The sequence below is a fragment of the Anolis carolinensis genome, chromosome 1 (genome assembly GCF_035594765.1).
Source record: "Anolis carolinensis isolate JA03-04 chromosome 1, rAnoCar3.1.pri, whole genome shotgun sequence".
Taxonomy (NCBI): Eukaryota; Metazoa; Chordata; class Lepidosauria; order Squamata; family Dactyloidae; genus Anolis; species Anolis carolinensis.
In genome coordinates this window covers 229,095,724-229,119,395 of record NC_085841.1, presented here as the reverse complement: position 1 = coordinate 229,119,395, position 23,672 = coordinate 229,095,724, and the positions used below count along the sequence as shown (strand labels likewise).

At 36.8% G+C, this 23,672-nt stretch overlaps 1 protein-coding gene across 3 annotated transcripts in view; it reads left to right on the top strand.

The window, feature by feature from the left end:
* arhgap15 (Rho GTPase activating protein 15) overlaps positions 1-23,672 on the top strand; it is a 505,752-nt gene that overhangs the window by 248,873 nt on the left and 233,207 nt on the right. For all 3 annotated transcript variants that reach the window (XM_008112886.3, XM_008112893.3, XM_008112901.2), the window contains exons 7-8: positions 12,459-12,557; positions 14,530-14,647. In XM_008112886.3, the coding sequence (XP_008111093.2) occupies positions 12,459-12,557; positions 14,530-14,647 (217 nt within the window). The remainder of the gene's footprint in view (positions 1-12,458; positions 12,558-14,529; positions 14,648-23,672) is intronic.

Here is a 23,672-nt window from a genome sequence, read left to right as displayed (position 1 = left end):
TACTATTTCAATGAATTTCAATGGGAAATTTGCTTTAAGATAATAGTGTTTTGAGTTAAGAGCTCAGTCACAGAACAAATTAAACTCTTAAGTCAAGGCATCACTGTACAATTAAGTTTTTGGTTTTTTTTATTTTGTTTCACATATCCAATTTCTAGAAAAAGAATGACTAAAGTTTATTTTCCTCATGGAGCATATTGATAGCTATACAGGTCAACTTTTATATCCACTCTTGTCTAATAATATTAGTATGTCTTCTTTATCACCCTCTTGAAGAGTTGCTCTAGACCTGATCTCCTTGTACAGAATATTCCACTTAATTTCAAGAGTTGATAACTCTGATTATGTACTAACTGAATTACTGTTGCATTTCCAAGAAATCAGTCTCCTAGTTCTATTCTTCCCTGTATTAACATTAATTTTAGTTAGTGTTTTTAAACTTCTGTTCTTATTTTATATATATATATATATATATATATATATATATATATATACATACATGTAATGTGCTATTTTACTATGGAGTAAATAGCAAAACCATTGAACCAAATCACACCAGATTTGGCCACAAAAGACATAGTCATCCAGTCTATGTCTTTCAAACAAACAAAAAAACCCTAGAAAAATAAAGCCCAAATTATGGGACAAGAAAGAGAAGTTTTCTCCCTTCAGAAACTGCTCAGAACAGTAGGCCCCGCCTCCACTTTGGGGCTATTTATTGCAATTCTAGCAGCCTAAAAAGCAATTCCCCTAGAACGCAAGTACCCAGCCACCCAAGCAACAAGCCTATTCCATTGTATTCCAGCTCACCAAACAAGGATTTCCATAAGAAGAAAACAGCCAGGCTTTGAGCTGCAAGGCTATTCATTGCTATTCCACCTGACCAACAAATGATTCCCATAAGCCACAGCAACGCATGTCCAGGCACAGCTAGTATTTCTATAAAAGGGATTGTAAACAGTTTTCACTAAATGCCTTGTTCTTTATTTTGTCTGTCACAACTCAACGGAACACCTTAACAAAGAATTTCCAAAGCCTACCAGTTGTCTGCAAGAAGACACAAGACAAGAAGTGTTATTTTTTTTCCTCATCAAGGACTCTGTATTTTGCATACAGTTTCTCTAAGTAAAGCTACTGTCCTTTCATTTTGAAAAGCAAAGCAAGGCAACTATAGAACAAGTGTTTAGTTGTTGTTTTTTTAAAAGCTGCAAACAACCCATCTGTTATTTCCATTTCTTAAAATTCCACACGACAAGGCAGCTGGTATTGTCTCTTTCTAGATTGTACACTTTTGTTTCACCTCTTTGATAAAATGTTCCTGTCCTATTACTGGGAACACCCCAAAATATCTCTCACCCTCTTGTAGGATGAGGAGAATAATTTTGCTGTTCCTTACATGCCAGGATGAGATAGAAAGCAGTTTACATTGTTACTCTGGAATGTGTCAGAAAGTGATATAAAATAAGTGAATATGCATACAAATGAAAACCACTGAATTCTGTGCAAAAAAAGTTCAGTCATCACACACACATTGCATTTCAGATATTTGTGAATAAGGATACTGCCAAAAATAGCACTTCCTTTTTCCTGTACATGCACTCTACTATACCCTCACCCACTTTTGTTTAGAAATTAAAGAAAAGCAAAGGTGATGCTGCACACCACAACATAAGCCTAACATGTAGTTTGGCTTTCAGTCAACATGCAAAGAATTGTTCATGCCATTCTTTTTTCCTTTTCCTTTTCCATTATTCTTGTTTGAGAGCCAGTTTGTGTAGCGGCTTGAGTGTTGGACTGTGACTCTGGAGGCCAGGGTTTGAATCCCTCTCAGCCATGGAAACTTACAAGATGACCTTGGGCAAGCTACTCTCTCTCAGCTTCAGAGATGACAAAGGCAAACCCCCTCTCAGGCTGCTGCAGAGTCCCTACATAATTGCCCCAGAAACTGGTTCAGGTTGGAACAGTGGCCACAAATATCCATTAATTGTAGATTGAGCTGAATCCAGAATATTTTTTTTTCTTACACAGTCTACCAGGATGCACCAATAGATATTGTCATGACTGTTTTGGATCAGTGCTAGACCATAACAGGGCACAGGAAACCAAGACAAAAAATCGGAAAGCAAGTGTTCCTGGGGTTTCCTCTTGGGGGGGGGGGGGGGTGTTTGCCTAATGGACAGCTGTGTCCTTACATTTATAAAATGCATCAGTGCTAGCCCTGTCCTTCATAGTTTTCAGTCTCAGATTTCAACTCTACATGGGATATACAACGATCGGCTGCAGCGGATTTTGTGACTTGTCCTGGAATTTCCAGTGAAGTTTTTTTATTATGCTCTTCCTGTCTTAACAACCTTATCAAACAGGCCAAATTGTCCATTGTATGTCAGTTCCCCTTCACTTTTGCCACAAAGTCCTCTAGTTTCCATCCAACAATGTACATCTACTTCTAGTGGGGCTATGTGGCAAAAGTGAAGAGGAACTGGTATACGTCACCACCATAGCAACACGGGAGACTTCCCGTGTTTTATTGGCAACAATGGGATCAAGCCGGCAACCGACACCCCCACTGAATTTGCCATGGTCCATGGTGAATCCTTTACTTAATGTGATATAGTCCTTCATGCATGCCTTACCATGCATTAGAGATGTAGATTTTGTAGATACATCAACCTCGAGCCATCTTGAAACTGCATTATACTGCCCATGTAGAAAAGCTCTCAGTAATTATTGTGCTGAAACCCCAATGATAGAATCACTTTTAGATGTATGTATGTGAAGACACACAGTAGCAATTATTCTTGTCATCAAGGTTTCTGTCATCAAGTGTAACAGCTAGGCAAAGAATGTTTACAAAATTAATCAGAGGAACATTATCAGATGCTATGGCAAAAAAGCTTTCCCCCTGTTTTCACAATGCTGACTAGAGATGGAGTGCTTTAATACCTTGACATTTTAAAGGGCAGGGGTAGATAGAGAAAGAAAGAGAATGTCTTTGCAGTAAGTTTCAGATATTCACCACTTTTCTGTATATAAGCCTTGTGAATGACAGCCCTCTCAAATCTAGTTCTGTCCTAACATCTTAAAAGGTGATCACTAGCCTTTAAGAACTGTTCACTCACTTGTGACTCACAGAAGGTTACTGTCATACTCCAAGGCAGGAACCCTTTGACTGTAAACAGCACCCCAGGTTGATAAAATCAGTAAGTAGTTTATTGTACAATATATAAAGGCAAAGCAATAAAAATAGTAAAAGAGAATCAATCCAAAATCCCAAAAGTTTCCAAGATCATCTGTAGAGTTGCAGCAGAAACACAATTTCACAGTTCCATAACAATTCCATGAAGCAAGTCACAAGAAACAAGGAGTCAATACAGCAAAGTTCCATAGGTAAACTGAACTTGGTAATAATTGGTATATGAAGCACTTGAAAACAAGACTGACATGGTTAAGAGACATTGACTCAAATGGAAACCAAAAGTTGCATGAATCATTATAAACCCTTTCCAAAATCCAGGACTGAGAAAAAAGCATTCTTCTTTCTTATCCCACTAGATAATTGACTGTTATGTCTCTTCTGTTGTAAACAAGTGGAGAGTCTGAACTTCTGAATGTCTTGCCTGTACTCATTGAAACTCTGCCTTCTATCCAAGGTTTCACTGTTGTTGCCACCTGGTAAAACAATCTCAGAATCAGTTTCAGACTGTTCTGAAGAAATCGGTGAAAGGTCTTTCCCAGACATCTGACCTTGCTCGGGCCTCTCATCTAACTTAACTCCAGCCTGAGCGCATCAAGAGGAACATCATTAATCTGAACATAATTTCAATCATTCCCATTATTCCCAACATCATCAATAGGCACATCATTCCCACCTCACATATATGTGGGTAATACGTCAGGAAAGAGTACTTCTGGAACATGTCCACACAGCCTAGAAAACACACAACAGCCCTGTGATTCTGGCCATGAAAGCCTTCGACAACATATTTCCAGTATAAATGGGAGAATACATTTTTCACCATTCCTCTAAGTTTGTTTATGATAGAACTAACATTACTTGGAGATTCCCACTTGAAAAAAATCTATAACTTTCCCAAAGGGATAGAGTTCACTACGGGAAGATATTATATGAAGAATTATATAAGCCACTGCATTAATTTTGTTAAAGATGCAACAAAGAACACAACCTTATACTTTTGAGGGGAGGATGCTGACATTGTAATCCTAAAAAATAAGTTTCCTTCATTGAGCCAAAATTCCACACCAGAGAATATTATATGGTGTTATGTAAACAAAATAATTTAAGAATCAGATATCTAGCTCAATTTCAGGTAAGGACATGCTCTCTTTTCTGTCCTTGACCCCCACCTTTCGTTTAATGAATTCTCTTGCAGTGTACCTGTGGGTAGTGCTTGAACATTTATTTACTTTCTATTAAATAATATATTGCATGCTTAGGCAGATAGTACTGTGGAACCACTGATATGCATATGCAAATCAATCATGTCAACATGTAAAGAAACGTATCTGATAAACATCTGGGTATGGAAGTTCTCCCATTTTGCATTATTTTCCTGTAGAAAACATTAAGGAGAAAAGCAGACATTTTTGGCTATTTTATTTAGCAGTTTCTTTTTTTAAAAAAAACTGCTCTGAAAGAAGCAGGTTAATTACAACATAAGGTTCAACATCTTTAGATATGTAAAACATTTTCTGTTCCTTAAAACAAATATTCCCCCTGAAAATATAAAACATTTTTCTGACTTACAAAGTTTTTGCAGTCTATCATTTAAATTACTTAAATAAAGGGAGCCTTAGTACTCCCCAAAGCTGAGAATATAACACCCTCCATGCATATTAGCTTGATCTTCTTGACAGACCAGAAAAGTGTTTGTGTGTGCCAATTAAAACAAAAATGGATCCCTAGTGGCTTGTTCCTCACACAACTTCTGAAGACTGCTATCATTGTTTGCTGGGGTAACCCTGGATAGGGCTGCTATCCAAAGTAAACAAACTTTTCAAAACTTTCTTGACAGATGGGGGTTTCAAATGCATTTTAATAAGAGAGTTGCCAAAGCAACATTTTTTTTGACAATGAGCATATATTTACTTAACATCTAGTAACATCGGGGGATACATTCTCACAAAATGTTTTAACTAGCAGCATGTTTTTTCTCTTCCCCGAAAGCCTAGTTTGAGGATGTTTTTCTTCAAACTGATACTTCAAACTCTCTTTTTTAATGTCAGCTGGGTTGGACTTTTCAGGAGGAATTATTGTTGGTTAGCATCATAAGACTGAGATAAACCTTCAGCCACATAATGTCATTTTTGGTGGCCACCAACTCCTTTGGGTATCATGAGTAATTTAACATGTGACATATATGATAAAATATGGTGGATGGAACTGCAAGTGAAACTTGACCTGTTTTATTTACATGTGCCAATACTGCATTTGACTTTATTATCGTGCTAGACACTTATTTGTTCAACATAAAGATGAGCAAGAGATGTAGTCACCAGGCTGGAGAGATTGTGTATTGTCTATAGTGCTTTTGACAAGTTTTACAAACTGTCGAACCTCTGACTTTAAATTAATTCAATTGAAATGTAATTCCAGACCAAATTAATTAAAGGACTGAGGAGCTCTTTAAAATTAATTAATTAAATGACTATGTATCTCAATACTTTATTTTAATTAGACCCCATTCTTACTCATCCCGAATATGGTCAAGTCTTACTGCAATCAGTTTTTCGTGCTTTTGTTTTTAGTTGGTGTTCCATGTAATGATACTATGCAAATAAAACTAATTATTGACCTTGCGTAATGAAAAAAGTAAGGATTTTGAAATCAAAATAAACTTTTTTGGAAAGGGGGTATCGGAGTGTGAAGCTAAGATATACAAATAGCCCTTCTACACAGCAACTAAAATGCAATAGTTACCGGGTAAAAATGGGGGGTGGCTAAATGACGCTAGCACTAAATCTGCACTCATTCACTTTAACAGAGGAAAAACACTTGATAAAATGATGCCCTTATATCCCAATTTCAGCCAGAAAATGTGCATATTTTCATGGCTGTGTGTTGTGACTCAGCTTGGATCTAGGATTGAATCTGATGAGGAAAGAGGGATTCAAGTTCAGAATCAGCCTGAAAGGAAAATGAGGAACAGAGGTGCAAGTTCAGTTTACCACAGAGAGGGCTGGAGTTGATGACCCTGAAACTACTGAAGCCAGCCAGGTGCAAACTGACATGGGAAAAGAGGAAGGGAGGATAGAAGGCTCCCAGCTTAATAATGAATCTCAGCAAAATAACAGCAAACTGACCTTGACAGGACGGGCTCCTTAGATAGAGCTGAGCATTTGGAATTGAGGATACGGCATAGCGTAAGGAATGCAAACAGATGGGGGGGGGGGTGCAAGGGCATTTCATGCTTTCATGTTTTGCAAAGAGTGTTAAAAGGGGTGCGTTTGGGGAAAAGCTTTGTCAAAGCAACTTTCTCGCTACCGGAGAAGCAAGCTACAGTTTTCCTGCTGTGTTTTGGATTATGTTGCAGTCCATGTATCCATATTCCTGGGAATTTGTCATGCTCTCTTTGGATGCTGTTTATTCCTTGTAAGCTCTGGACTTATATCTCAAGACTATATTTGTAACTGACTTTTGGATGCTTTATATTTGCTTTTTGAAGAACTGTTTACTAGCTATCTTTAATAAACTACAAAGACTCGAACCTGCTGTGGAGTTTGTGTGCTAGAGCAAGGTGAATCAAGGCTGAGGTGTGACACTGTGTAATCCTGCAGTCATGCAAAACATGTAATTTTCTTCTCTCTCCCCTGTGGAGACTGCTCCAGCACATGTCCACTTTTAAAAGCTCAAAACAGCTGATTGGGCACACAGCTGATTTAAAGGAAGCACAAACATAGAGAAATTAGAACTCTCTGAAACAATTTATTTCACAATTTATAATATTAAACAGAGCTTGCATTAAGAATTGGAGAAGAGAGAGATAAGAAATTTGCTTGTATGTACAGTACATTCAGATATTTGCATATGCACATATGAGGTCTAATCACTTCTTTAAAAAACAACTTCAACCGTATGTCTCCCATCCGCTCTCCATATTATTCCAATACAGAGGAAGCCTGTAAGATCTGTGTGGGGACCTGGGATTTTTTTAACCCCCCCCCCCCCATTTTAAACCTGGATTTTTGTACTGTCTGGAAGCGCTTAGTATTCCGATTATTTTTCTACTGCTGTTTACATGAGTGTTCTGTCTTTGGCATTCACTTCTGTTTGGAAGCACCCTAACTCTCAGCGACTCCACCCATACGACTTATCCCAGGGCAGGTTTGGAGTGGTGAATGCCAGATCGGTCCCAAGATGGTTTAAACCACCACCACTCTGTCTCCTGAGGAGGCAAGAGGGAGGCATCCATGCTTAGTGCTCCTGCCCCCCTCCCCTGATTCTCCTTGTTGTGGTGGCCAGTGGATGCAACATGGCTTGTGTCAATTGCTTGTTGCCTATTGTGACATTAGCCAGGACACCAAAGAAATGCAGGAATTGAGAGGTCAGAGAGAAGGAATCTCCCCTCTTCTCTATCTCCCTTTTCTGGTCACCATGTCACTCTGGTTAGTGTCTTCCAGTTGACAAGTAAGCCATGTTACACCAGTTTGCCACTGTAACAAAGAGAATGAGGGATTGAGCGCCATACCATGTCCCTTGGACCCTCAGCTCCAGGGGAACACGGGATGGCTGTGCAAACATTTGCAGCTCGTTTCATCTCAGTACTACCCCAACTGTTTACTAGGCCCAAAGTCACAGTTTGGCATCCCTCAACTTTGGTTAATGAAGTTCACGGCCACTTTAGGGTGGTATTGGCCTGTGTTAATTCGGATCAACTCTGTGTCATTTAGCTGCCATGGAGCTGATTCATCCAACCTATTTGATAAGTGGTCAGTGTAAATGTGCCATCCACAAACTTTTTAAGGATTGAATTGTACATTAAATATGCAACAGATTGTTTTACAGTCCTTAAGTAAGTGTGAGCTTACTTAAATTAACATTAAAATGAAAATGAGGGAGGGGGACATTTACATTTTTGAATTAATGCAGCATGACACCACTTTAACAGTCATGACTCAATGTTATGGAATCACAAGACCTGCTGTTTTACAAGAGTGTGCTAGTGCGTCACCAGACTACAACTCCCAAGATTCCATAGCACTGAGCCGTAGGAATTAAGGTGGTGTTAAACTGCATTCCCTCACACCATCTTAGTCCAAGTTGAGACTGACATCATATTTCCTTGATTTAGAGTAGGAATCTTAAGCAGTACACAGTGTACTTAACACAGCATTCATTTCAACCCTAATTCTGTACTTTGTTAGCTGTGGCTGTCTTGATTGATTGGTATATTTATCATTATTTTAGAAATATACCATGCAAATGCTATGTCCATAATTGTGCAAAATTAATTTTCTTTAGAAGGATAAAATGCACAAAGGGACAAATCTAGTGGCTGGTCCCAACTAGAGTTGAACAATTGAAGCAATGGGATTCAAATAGGTGTTGACTTACCACGTAGCAATTGATTCAATTTAAACTAAAATGGCCATATATACTTCAGTTCCTTGATTTCTTTGTGTCATAACTTTGTGCACATAATTTTAATTACCATACAAATTTGGCAACACATGTGATGCACAAAGTACAGATTGTCTGTTTCGAAGGAGATGCTGACAGAAGGTCAAAAAGTCTCCTTCTGACTATGATCAATGTACAGGAGAGACGCTCCCTAAGAGTGAGATTTATCTGCCTCTTCATCAAGGCACAATAGAGTTCCTTAAAATAGCAGTGGTCATGGTATAGTTCACTGTGAATTTCCAATAGTTCTGACCCTGTCTCTCTTCATCGCCTCTGAAATAGGGAAGGAAAATTTAGTGAACAAAACAAGACTACACACTAACATCTCTGTGAAACCAAGCAAGGAGGCGGGATGATTTGTTCTGGTTAACTGTTTGCATATGTCCAAAATGGGGGTGAGCTCCAGAGCTTTAGGAAAACTCCTGGACATTTCCCAACTTTGGTTAATGCAGGACAGTTGAGCAGCCTTACTACGTATTAGGATAAATCAGCCTTGTACATCATCTGGATGCCGCAAAGTCCATTCTCCCTCACCTTATTTGGTCCATGGGTTCTAAGAGTGCATTACACTGTAAAATTAATACTGTTTGACACCACTTTAGGTGTTATGGCATCCTAGTTGTAATGTTAAAATAACTTTAGTATTCTCTGTGAAAGACTGCGGATGCCTCACCAAACTACAGGTCCCAGGATTCCATAACATTGAGCCAAGGCAGTTAGGATGGTGAGAAGTTGCGTTAATTTTGCAATGTAGATGCACCCAAAGATGGAACACAACTCCCAAATTGTCTTTGAAATTTTCATTACAAATATGGATGTGTTTTTAGCAATTTCTTTAGAGAGTTTTTAATCAGGATTTCTAAGCAGGGTGTTTATGTGTGCAGGGGAGTGTAAGATGTGGGTATCTAACATCTATCTATGTATTTATCATTGATCTATTTCCTAAATGATATCTAACATCCTAGTAACTGGTAAAAAAAAAAGCCTAAGAGTGTAATGTAACACACCAAGTTGAAGCATTTGAAACTTCTTTTCTCTGAATGTATAGGCCAGAATGGAACAAAGTCAATTACTGACTGTAATTAAGAAGTGGATGCATTCAAACTGTAGAGAGCAGTAGCAGTCTTCTTGAAACTGTCTCGTAACTCTGAAGATTACACAGAAAGGGACTTGAACTGTATCTCAAATAGAGAGTATACTGAATGAATTCACTTCTCCCTATTCTATGATCTACTTTAGCTGATATATTCATCCATCACCGATTGTAGATGATTATTACAAACAGCACATTAAAACAAAGGCACTTTCAAAACGAATGTTGCTTTGGTCTTGTTAGCACTGAAGTATCTCTTTTACATATCATAAGGGTACAAATGTTTATGCAATACTGCAATACTTGTGTTTTAATAAAGCTGAAATTTACTCAATGGAAGAGTGAACTATGTTGCTTCCTTCTTAAGCCTTCAAAATAAAGTCATTCTAATTATGTGTGTTGCTTTTACTTTGAAAGTATTATTTCTTGTAATAATTTAAGTGGTGGTTTGTTTGTACTGGAAGAGATGTACTAGATTGGATTGACCATTTTGTTTAGTCTAATTCATGTCTCAATGAACATTAATACATCTGCAGTGTTATTTATAAAAAAAAAAAAAACTGAAACCTGACCGAAATGGAAATTTGTAAATTTGAAAAGCTCTATCAGTTAATAACCTTTACACTGCTGCTAAAACAGGAACGCTCACAAAAGTTTTCACGTCATGTCAAATGTGTTTCCTGTTTCAGAATGTCACCATTCTGTAAATCACAATGAAAGCTAATGTTATGCAAACTTTTCACACTCATAGAATATCAGGGAATATTTTTAATTTAAACTTAATCACTGCCAACATCTTATATTTTAGGTCTTACAAATTACATGAACCAATAGCTGTTCTAAGATTTACACAGAAAACTATTGTGGAAGTTCACATAATTGATCTAGTGAAGTGACTGTTTTGTTTTTCTAGAAATCTTAAGTGTAGAATTAGAAACATTGTTTATGTTGTTGTTTTGCAAAGTACCGTTAATTGTTGGAAAATGCATGTATGCTGATGATGTGCATATTTACTCAGAAAGAATTCCTGATCTGCTCAGTGGGATTTATTCCCTGTTAACTATAGTTATATTCCTTCAAACAAGAGCAGAGGAGATTCTGGGGGTAATAATGGCAAAGGGTCACCATTTGTCAGCAAGTGCCTGGAAGATGTACATACACATTTCCATTTTATATACATAATTTGACTTTTATAACACTCAAAGCTTAATTGTTGTATATTTTTAGGGTTGAAAAATGGAATGCTGTTTATATCATAAAGAAGTGAGCATATGATACTTTCTAGCATTTCTACCCATGACAAGAGTCATTATCTGGAAATCTTGTTGAATCATAGCAATGAAAGTAGTGAAAGTTCTTTCTCAGACCCCTTCTACAGTGCCATATAAAATCCAGATTATCTACTTTGAACTGGATTATATCACAGTGTAGAAGGGGCCTTAGATACCATAAGATTACTGGGTTATTTTTGGCAGTAGACATCATCCTTGGTCTTCCAGATAATTTGTGTTATAATTCCAGAACCCTAGACCATTGGCCAGGCTGGCCAAAACTTCTGAAAATTGAGATCTAAAGCATATTGAGGATCAAAAGTTGAGTTCTAGAGCCAAATCTAAGACCACTCACACCTAAATAAGTGATATTAGAAGCTTTCAATCTGACAGTGAAAGACACTTAAAACACATCTTTTATTATAATATTGTCCGGTGTATAGAAACATTAACATGTGCTTTAACTCTGGCACTGTTCTAAAGGGGAAGGGGACTTAATACAAGATGAACAAAGAAAGGATATATATTTGTACTAACTACAGAAAGATTTGAAAACCATGCGACTAAAAAAAATGCAGAACAATATATTTTCCTGACAGATTTGAGAAGGATGTAATGTTTATGATATTCATCTTTGTAGTTCTTACCATTTCTGACCATTAGCTATGTATGGTTGAAGCTTCTGGGAGGCGAAGCCCAAGAGCATAAAAGCTTCTGGTTTGGAAAAATGTGAAATCAAAACTTGGGACAAATAGTTAACAGGTGATGCAAGCTAACCAAAACTGTTTTTGCCTTTTAAAAACTTTTTTGAACATTCTGCCTGCACCTCCAAATTTTCCTAGATATTTCACTTTTAATGCAAATCAGTAGACATTTTGTAGACAGTATACACTTTAATTTCAATCATTTGTTTTAAAAATACAGTAGTGGAGTGTACATAGCCTATCCTATCTATGTCAAAACAGGTTGATGTGGATTAAGAGTGAGAACATGAAAATATGTTTGAAAATATTTCTATCTATTTTTTTCTGTTACCTTAAATTAGGTTATGATTTTACAAATTAAGCACCAAAACATCATGTTATACAACAAATTTGACAGAAAAAGTAGTTCAATACGCAGTAATGCTATGTAGTAATTACTGTATTTACGAATTTAGCACCAAAATATCACAATGTATTGAAAACATTGACTACAAAAATGCGTTGGATAATCCAGAACATTGGATAAGTGAGGCTCTACTGTACTTTTGACTATATTCTGTTCAAAGTGTGTTTTTGCTTCTCTGAATTTGTAAGCTATTGAGTAAGGAAAGCAGTATACTGTATATATTTGTGAAATAATTAGCATCATTGGAAGATGATGTCCAAATTGCTCTCTATCAGACTTTGAATAATATATGTATAGGTGAATATATTAGTCTATATTACTCATTTGATTTTTTCCTTTTATTTAGATCACAACAATATCAGGAAATGAGGTCCTTCTTCAATCAGATATTGACATTGTCATCTTAGAATGGTTCCATGCTATCAAAAATGCAATTGAGAGATTGGTATGTATTTGTCTTAGCTGTAACAAAAAAAAAATTGCACTTCCTTTTCAGTGATTCAAGCCTCATATGCTTTGGCAGCTAGCATTTTAGAACAGAAAAATTGATTTTAGAAGAGGAAACATTATTTTTAAAAATCACACATACACATTTTTATTAATATATAAATTGGTGTATAATTTAGTTTTTTAAGATGTCACAAAAACAGGATGCCTAGATTCTGATTTGATCATCTCCTGAAATAGAATGATACAACTATTGTTGTGACATAATGACATTGGCAATTTACTCTGAGAGTTATAGAAACACAGAAGTGCTTAAGATCTAATAAATTCTTACTTTTTTCTATTTATACAATCTTTGATAGGACTATTAATACATATGAATCTTTTATGCATTTTCATTCATTATTTTGTCAGAATAATACTAGCAAATATTATTTTATATGTGATTTCTGTTATGTCTCTTCCGCTCTCTGATCTTTTACAGTTGCATTTTCTGACAGCCATTTTAATTGTTCCCCCTCCCAGTTTCTGTTTATTCCTTCTCCTATTCACCACGCGTTGTATGAATTCCACAGTTTCTATTTTCTAATTATGCTACATGTGTAGAATATATATTATTTTTGGTTTGTGACACAATTGTTCTCTGGATTTTTAATTAGACCTTGCTGAGACTGTTGGCATTTTAAAGTGTGATCTTCTTTTAAAGCACTAATGGGCAATTGTATAAACTAGGAATTATAACATACTTTGAAAGTGAGATTGCTATAGTAATACTACAGGATTGTAATATTTATTTTTTAAAATAGTTGCTTCAATTTTTCAGGACAACCTGTTTTTAATATCTTCAAAAATGATTCTAAACAAACTTATCTAGGAGTAAATTGTATTTAATTTTATGAGACTTCTACTGAATTTAATGTGGCTTCTTTTGAATAAGTAAATATAAGATTGAATGTCTACTGGCAATAAATTCCCCATAGTGCTTCCCTTAATAATGGGTGGAATCATATACGTCTACAACAGTTGCCTATGGATCAGAGAGTTTGCAATTTCTGATTTTTTTTTAATGCATTAGTACAGTGAAGTGGTTGGAGTTAGCCACATGGGGTGGATAACATAATAAGTTCCTTTGCATGTTAAATCTTAAGAAGAATTGTGACATGCAATGAAATAGGCATGCTATAATTCTATATATGACATATATCATTCCTGCTTTCAATTATTGTGCACCTGAATACACGGGCAACCACAAATTAAGTCTTTCTCTGTTTGGATTCAACATACATAATAATCTTGAAAACACACACATAACCAATAGGATAAATTAATGTATCCTATTCATTGGCAATATTTCCTACTATATTCACTTGCACTTATTCAAAGGTAAGTGCACATGGAGGAGAGATCCTAGAAACAATGCAAATACAGTAGTTGCAAACATTAATGCAACAAAAATTACTAGCTTAAAAGTAGAAAGTGAACAAAAGCTTTAAAAATCCTTTGAATCCAAAGAAATACAGCGAAGCACATGGTCAATTTTTCTAGTGAAAATAAATTAGTGTTGCAGAACTATGCTCTTCCTGTGTTATGCATCCTACATTTACTGAATTGAAAAAATATTAATCATTATCTCCAAATGTGGGCGCTAAATATACTAGTCTCCAGTACATTTTCATTCCTGATTTTTTTTTAATTTGCAGAATTACTTTAACTATCATAATTGCTATAATGTTATATTAGGCATTTTTGTATGATACATCTCTATTTCATTTACAATATAGAATGTGTGGATTTCAGTTTTCTAGGTTTGAGTTGGTGTCAAAAACTTCTTAAAATCATACACAAATCTTTATTAAGGTCATAAACCAGCATAAGGAGAGTAGGGTACAGTCTCATAAAAGCATTATACATTAAATTCATTGGAGTCTAGGCGAAAAGCATATTCATTTGTTATTTCTTCCCTCTTTTAGCCAAAAGACAAAAGTAACATGTCAAGGAACAAGATTGCAAGATCATCTAGTTCTGAATTATTGAACAGTTTTGAAACTGATTCTAAGGAACCAAAAGCAGAAAACAGAAGGTCCTTAAGTAAGTCCTATTGTATATCTTTAAAGATATATTAAGTTATATCAGTAATACAAGTTGAACTACTGAATGATTTGAATGACTTCTGTGTAAGAATAATGGTATACATTTGAGTACTTTTTTCTGTAGTACATGCAGATGGAACCAATGAGAGATGCTTAAAACTTGTACTTAAAGCTGATTGAGATAGCTGATATATCATTTGGGCTTAAAATATAAATGGCTGTGTGTACAAGAGGTCTACATATGTCATATTGGAACATGGTTTCCATTAGCCTGAGACTTCTCTTGAGTAAGTAGGCAAATCAGAAGCCATTATTTACATGAGAAAATTGCCCAGATCCACTCATAAAATTTTAGATGCCTTAAAACAATAGAAGAAAAGCAATGAAAATTCTAGTTCAAAATAATACATGCCATGAACACTTGATGTGATGCTATTGAGGGGGCATTAGGGGAAAATTGGTCACTACTCAGTGTTGCTGGAAACCCCTGTTTTTGAGGGGATTCCCCTTCATGAAGTGGGGAGCACTGATAACAACAACAACAACAACAACAACAACAACAACAACAACAACAACAACTTTATTCTTATTCCCTGCCACCATCTCCCAAACAGGACTCGAGTCTGCTTACATATGGGACAAAGTACTAGTGTTGTGCATTTGTATGGAATTGCTGCTCGTTTTGTGTACTTTCATTCATTTTGTCTCATTTTTGTATTTGTTTCCATTTCCAAAAACGGGGCACCTATACAAATAGAATTTTTGTCTCGGTTACAAAAAAAGTTGGGTTTTTTTGTGACATTGGTGGCAATGGGAAGGCTTCTGAGGCTCACCCCCCCACACACACACTCAGATCTAGGGCTAAAGGGGTGAAAATCACCACATGTGGAGGGCACCAACTTTTAAAATGTTTGGGTCTTTCCTTGATGTCTAACTTTTTTTCCTTTTAAAAAATAAAACAGTTAAAAACACAAGTTGAATAAAACATAAGAATTTAAAACAGCCGCATAACAATACTCATCGAAACCAGTTGCCATAGTACAATGGGTGTGATTGGGAAAAACAAAGGCTGGCCATGGGGTAGTGGAAGCTGCATAGATAGGGCCAGGTTTTGGATAACGTGAAGAGAGTAACATTTTGTTAAACCTAGGGACTGAGTATTTGTGACTAGGGACTAGGCAGTGTCAACAGCAAGTGGAAACAACCAAGTTTTCAAGTCTCTATGAAAGGTGGACAAAGTTAGGGCTTGTCTGATTTCCTGTGGAAGGGAATCTCTAAGCTTGGGGGCCACTACCGAGAAGACCCTCTCTCCCGTCTCCACCAACCATGCTTGTGATGGTGGCAGGAGCGAGAGGAAGACCTTTGAGCAGATCTTTGAGCCCGAGCCAGTTCATAGAGGGAAATGTGGCCTACTTACTGCCTACCCCCTCTTATTAGATCTGGCCAGGTACCTCCAGCATTGAATGCAGCAGTGCTTGCACAACTCAGTCCTAAACATAATGTAGTTATAATTTGATATACCAGAAAAAAACTTCACTCAGTCCCATAATGCTAACTGAAAGCTATTGGGCCCAACCCATCTTTTAGGCATATCCACATATATGATCCCAAGGCCAGGGAATTGGCATAGCACCATGCATAAAGACTCACCCAAGAAAAGAAAACAGAATCAACAGAATCAGAAACATACTTAATCCTGCACTCTGTCCTCCCACTGCTGTTGAGACCATATTGTTATCTCTTTCACTGATGTAACAGTGGCTACCTTCAGCAATGATCTTCTGCTTCCATGACAATCCTCTTGTCACGTGGAGCTTTTCGGGGAATGTTCATCCCAAGTAAAGTCAAAATCTAGCTTAGAGGCATAAGCCTTACCCTTAGGAGATGGTATTAATGGTGTCTTCAAACTAAACAAATAGAACACTTTGATACTACTTTAACTGCCATGTCTTCATTCCATGAAATCTGATGAATAGTAGTTTAGAAAGAGGCTTAAGAATTCTATACCAGAGATAGGCAATATAGAGAATGCACTGCAGAATTCTAAGTTTCGCATTAAACACATTTCATAAGAGAAAACAGTGGCAGTTAATAAGGAGCCCTCAGTGTTGCAGTGGGTTAAACTGCTGAGCTGCTGAACTTGCTGACCAGCAGTTTGAATCCGGGGAGCTGTTAGCCCTAGCTTCTGCCAACCTAGCAGTTTGAAAACATGCAAATGTGAGTAGATCAATAAGTATCGCTCTGGCAGGAAGGTAATGGTGCTCCATTCAGTCATGCCGGCCACATGACCTTGGAGGTATCTATGGACAATGCCGGCACTTCAGCTTAGAAATGGAGATGAGCACCAACCCTCAGAGTTGGACAGGCCTAGACTTAATGTCAGGGGGAAACCTTTAGCTTTGTGGTATCAAACTGCTACAACTGTGCAGTGAATATTAGCTTTTCTTACATCCTTGAAAGCATACAGTTAATATGAATTTCATTTACATTAAAAATGGGCCTTTAGTATCCGATGGAGTTAGATTCTAGGATTCCCAATGATTACCAAAATCCATGGATGCTCAAGTCTCATTATGTATAATAATGTAGTTAAATGATGTCCCCTATCCAAAATGGCAAGATCATTTGCATTTCATGTCAGTTTTGTAATAAAGTTCCCATTGATTCTTATGAGGCACAAACATACAAGTTTATTTGGGGGCTGTTCAGCTTAGAAATGGAGATGAGCACTAACCCTCAGAGTCAGACAGACCTAGACTTAACGTCAGGGGAAACCTTTACCTTTACCTAATTTCAAGAAATACTGCACCATTTGGAATCAGCAAAATGTCCCTTCTAGCACAGTAGTTTCTTTTCCCGTACCCAACTTGATGCTACTGATAACATATTTTTGGAGTTCTACAGCTTTTAAATCCATTCAACGTCTGGAATATTGAGGTATTAATTAACTGTACTGAAATATTGGCTAATTTAGGCACAAATAAATTGACAGTGCATCTAACTTCCAAATATAGAAGATATATAGACATATATAAAGTAATTTTGTATGCATTCATTACTGTAGTATGTGTAGGCTTCTCTAGCTTGCTCATATTAGGATGTGCGCCCCATTCCTTTTCATCTTGAGTAAAGCCTCTTTATCATTGCTTTGTTCAACTCTGTTTATAAATGGCTCATGGTGAAGAGATACAATCCCAGGGCCTCTACCTCTTTGCCATTTTTTTGGCAGAATGCCCTTAAGCTGTCTCACCATTTGTTGTTGTCTTTTATACTTCTTGGCATCATAATTCTAACATCTCTTCAATAATGATTTAGAAGACAGATCAAGTTCCCACCAATGATATAAAGTTAGCGCACAACCCAGCACTTGAACTACAAAAAGTTATGAGGAGCCCCTGTCGTGCCTAAACTTTGTTTTGGAAGTAGAAACAATCTAGTGTGAAAACTGCACAGATATAAGTTTTGTGGATGTTTGAATAGTGTAGATTGAGTTGCTTCAAAAATATGTATTTGGAATTTTCCTTTGGCCCTCTGAGACTCAGTAATTATGTGGAATTAGAAAAATGTTAGCATTCACTTACTTATTAGTAGTCAAAGCACAAACTGTATTGTCAGTTTTCTGCCTTTGGCTTTCTATGCCCTTAATGTTCACACCAGTATCGTCGCCAGAATTATTGGCAGCCAGAGCCAAAATTGCTTTAAAAAGGCATGAGAACTGGTAATGACATGTTGTTAGCAGTTAACAGGTGGTCGTTCCATTGTCCAGTTTGACTGCAGAGCACAAAGACGGTATGCACAGTATTTGCAATGAGGGCATTTCAAAAGGTGTTTTAAAATTGAAATATTCATGTCTTTGGCTACTATCTAAAAAATGAAAGAAGTCGCTTTCCCTGTCTTCCTCTCCCCTACACATAAACAAACCAAGAAGCTGAAATGCTAAAGAAAAGTATGTTTTTAAGGTGAAAATGTAAATTTAACAATTCTGATCCACCCCACTTTCATTTTAAGTTCATTTGTTTAAATATAATACCATTGGTATCACAACCTATTAAAGATATAGGATTTCTAATGATGATTCAGACTCTGTAGTATATTTCAACAATGCAGCAGTCCTCAAGCTACAAATGCACTAAGAGTTCATCATCTACTGTAGATTGGTTCCACGTTCCTTTTGAAGGTTAATCCTTATTTAGCTATAACTGACATATTAATGGCAAATACTTGAAGTTCCTGGATCCTGGCCACTGTCCATAAGAGTTTGGACCAGATTATATATTGTAAACGATTTTGCATTTCTAAAAATAATTTGGCTTTCTAACTGAAGCAATCTTAGAAGCTGGCATTGGACTGAAGTTGTAGCCAGAAAAGAGCAGGGGGGGGGGTAATCTTATTACTCCATGCTGTTTGTTTAGGAGGAAAAAAGGTGCACTCACTCAAGCGTGCACCCGGTACCTTTTCCACCAGTTAAGGGGAGGGAATTTTTTGAAGACAAGAAAGGAATGAATGTTTAAAAAATTAACACCAGCCTCTTGTCCTTTCACACTCCTTTTCAGATTTGAAAAAAAAATATTCATTGGCCTTGATATTCTCTGTCTGGCATACATAGAATCATAGAATAGTAGAGTTGGAAGAGACCTCATGGGCCATCCAGTCCAACCCCCTGCCAAGTAGCAGGAAATCGCATTCAAAGCACCCCCGACAGATGGCCATCCAGCCTCTGCTTAAAAGCCTCCAAAGAAGGAGCCTCCACCACAGTCCGGGGCAGAGAGTTCCACTGCCGAACAGCTCTCACAGTGAGGAAGTTCTTTGTGATGTTCAGGTGGAATCTCCTTTCCTGTAGTAATCAGACTATTGATTAATGGCACTCTATGTAGATGTAGATTTTCCCTTGAGCCATTAAAATTGGAAAAATGATAGGATATATAGTAACTTCCATTCAACTTTCTTCTACACCTCTATATCTATGGACCTCATCAGACAGGGGAAATTTAGCATCCTAGGATGCTTTCACCCAATCTAACAGATGGAACTCCACATCAGCCATCACACAACGTCGTATAACTTCCAGCAAAGGCCCCACCCCCAACCGGGGTGAAAGCGATGGTAGATAACTTTCCCCACAAGATGGGAGGCTGGCATCACCAGGAGGGTGATGCTTTCCCTGCTGTCCCTCCCCTTCATCTGGCCTTTGTGATGAGGCCCTAAACAAGGCTATTGGCTGACTTAGGTTGAACCTATATGTCTCCTGTGTTTAGTATACATGCCAGTAGTCACTTAGTTTATGGATGCAAAACTGTAGTGTGCTTTAGTTGCATTATTTCTCAGATAACATTGCAGATGGTGTTAAATGCATGATTGCAATTAACATTTTGTTTTGTTTTATGCTAACCATCCTTAGAAAGTATGATTTGAAGCTGTCTCCTTACCACCACCATGGTACCAAAGAACATACCACCCCACCTTTTTTAAAGAGCATTTTTACCCAGGCAAGGAAGGCCTTAATGTTCCCAATAATCATATTCTTTCCAGGGTAAATAGCAGCTTTTAGGAAATGGAAGTGTTAATTCCCACTTGCCTGAATGCCTCATTTCCAATACTGATCCTTTCCTTCATCTCCTATAATTTTTTCTTTAAATCAAAAGTTAGTGATATTAAATGGCATGATATTTTGAGCATGATTGTATGAACACCGTGTCTTTCAAAAGGAGGTCAACTTACCAAACGATCATTATTTTACTGTAACTTCAATTATACTGTCTTTTCCTTCAGACTTTTTATGTTATTACTATTTCTTTAAGGGTACAATCAGTTTACTAGTATTTAGTGGTATTCAGCAACCATTACACTTTCAACAAAATAGATTGTGGTTTCTTCTCAAAAACATCAAATGCACAGTGATAATTTATCAGTCATTGGGCCTTTTCAGAGAATCTAATTTAACAGAGATCCTGCAGCATAATGATAGTAAAAAGTTTCATATGAGAATGAACAATTTGGTCTCAAGAATTGACTTTTAATTTTATACTATAATGTAAAAGCAGTTCTTAGAAGTGAGATGGGTCTAAGTGGAATGTGCACGTATGCAAAGAGAGACAAAGAGAGAAAAGGGACAGTTGGGGATGCAATACATTTCTTGAGTCCTGTTCAGGATCCACCAAAGCTCAAACTATGAGGCTTTGGGTTTCTGAGAAAGTGAAGAAGCCCTCTGTCATGTGGGGGACAGGCAGCAGGGAGTGCTGTAGCTCCAGTTAGAAATGTCCCATTTATAATCAGAATAATGTTAATACCAAGTAGATGGTCTTCTAGTTACTCTGTGTTGTACTAACTGTGCATTGAGCCAGAAGATTCACCCAACACTTTTTAAAAAAATTATTCTTACTAACTTCAGTGGAATTGAATTTTACGCCTTTCCTTCTTTGAAAGCAAAACACATTTACATTTCTAAGCATTGCATAGACCGATGGATCAACATGACGAAATAAGAAAACCAAAATTACAATTATTGTTATTACCCTAGTTTTACTATGATGTTAATGAATGGAGTTTTAGACTATCAATGATTCAGATACTATCTAAGAATCTAGGCATCAGTGAGGTATCACTGGATAAAGTGTTCTAAGTAATGTCACTTTTCAAATGTAAATTGTTGTTATTGTTATCCTTTTCTCAGCAGTGGTAGGTTAAAGAAACTGAAGCTGGATCTGCACTGCTGCATAATGCCATATAACTGCATTATATTGTCAGTGGAGACCCATATAATGCACTTTGATATACACGGGACAGCATAATAAGGGTCTACACTGACCATATCATGCAGTTACATGGCATTATACAATCCAGCCTCAGACTATATGCATTCTCTATATTGAGAATAGGATAGAGATATATCCCACACTCCCAAACATAGACTCCTTTTTTTTCCAAACGCAAACAAATGGCTTCCCAGTAGGCAGAGTGCCCTTTGGCTACTGTATTAATCTGAGAGCCATTCTTGTCAAAATGCACAGTCACAGGCTTGGTAATGAAGTGCATTCCAAAAGCATTATATTTCCAACCTGTTCTCCATCATTTCCTTATGGCCTCATGTTTACAGAGTTCATCCTGTCTCTTATTAATATTTTAAGTGTTCCTTGAAAGTTCCCGGAATTCTATTTTTATTCCAAATGTGGCAAGAATGAACATAATGGAGAACAATTGTTTGCTTATGTATTGAAACAATAATTAGTTACCTCAAATGTAAATCTGTGTGTTTATATGCTTTCAAGTTGCCTGTTGTCTAGGGTAAAGAGTAGTTCTTAAAATGGCCCATTGGAAGGGAAACAGATGAAGAGAAAAAGCATAGAAGTGACTTATATTCTTCAGATACTAACATTTCTTCATGCGATATGTCATTGCCTTTAAGCTTTCAAAATTGGCTTAGACCACATAGCAACTCACCTTCCCAAATTTTATTATTTTCCTGAGAATTAATGAATGATATCTTCTTCCTTACCCATTTGTTTTAGAGAGATATGTATTTAATTGATATACTATTGTTAATAACACTATTCCTTGCATTATTAGTTTTATTCTGTTTTTGCTTTTACAACTTCAGTTCACCAGGTTAACAAAATAAAGTTATTATTTTGGATTTCAATAAATCTTTATAGGTTTTTTTTACAGTTTTAGAATTGTATATAATTTTAATTTTGCAGTACAAATATGTATACAATTTACAATTATCTATATAGATATCCTTGTACTTTGTTGTTGTATTTTCTGTTTTTGCCATTCATACAAAAGTGAGGGAGTTTATGCATCTTTATGAACAAAATGTAGCATAGCAGCACAAGGCATTTCATATAGGGGTTGTTTATGTGTATGGCTTTTTATGTGTACCTTCAAGTTGCCTATCAACTTAAAATGATTCCAGGGCATACATTTCTTAAGGGCAAGGAATACTTGGAGCTGGTTTCACAGTTATTTCTTCTGAAATATAGCCTATAGCCCTTGGAATTCACTGGCAGGCTCTCATCCAAATACTAACCAGAGTTGTCCTTGCTAAGTTTCCAAGATCAGACAGGATCTGATGCCTTTAAGGTATTTAGGTCTATAGTTTTTGAAAATGAGAATAACTAATAAAGCATGTGATTTACATTCAAATTGCATGCATTATTACCTATTTTCATTTTTAAAATTTGTATTATTTAATGTGTACAATATATCTCCAACATATTTCTCACACCTAGCAAATGTTTAAATTTTGGAGTTGTGTTTTGCAGTGTAAAGTGCAAATTAGCTACATTTGTGAATGCTGTCTAATTTAATTGTTTTGGTCCTTTGTTTAATCCACTCTAGGAAAGAAATAGTTCCATGATTGCCTGAAATAGTAGCTTCTTCTGTAGCTAGGAAGTGAAGCAATACATTATGTGCCTCATCACAACCATTTCTTGTACAGCATAGAACAGGCTAGATCACAGAGGCGACCATCTTAAAGAAGTAAACATTTCTAAGAAGAGGTTCTCAGTTTCCACAGGTATCTCTTTGGTGCAGATATACAAGTACTTGAAGTTTTAAAATATACATGTATATTTAGTTTTAGTTTAGCATTTAGTTTTTTATGCACTCATTAATAATAACAACATTATAATAGCTGTCTGGGGCCATCACCCTGGCCACAACTGTTTCTATTGCCATCCTGCTTTCCCCTTGCTCAGGTGGTCCGGAGACATGGATAGCATCCATCCCATGTTGTGGTGGTCTCTGGCTGTGACATGAGTACAGCCTGTTATCCATCACTTGCCCTGATATCAGCCAGGATAATTAGGAGTATTGGGAAGAGAGAAGAAGAAGAGCGGATTTCTTCTCTCCCACCTTTCCCCTTCCTCAGTGCCACATCTTCCCATTGCCTTGGCCAATATCATGGGAAGCGACAGAGAACAGAAAGGACCAGTGTTGCAGCTGGAGATCACTGCAAAATGGGAGGTGAGGGAACAGATAGGATAGCTACCCAGAAGCACCAAACCACATAGGGCAGTGGGAAC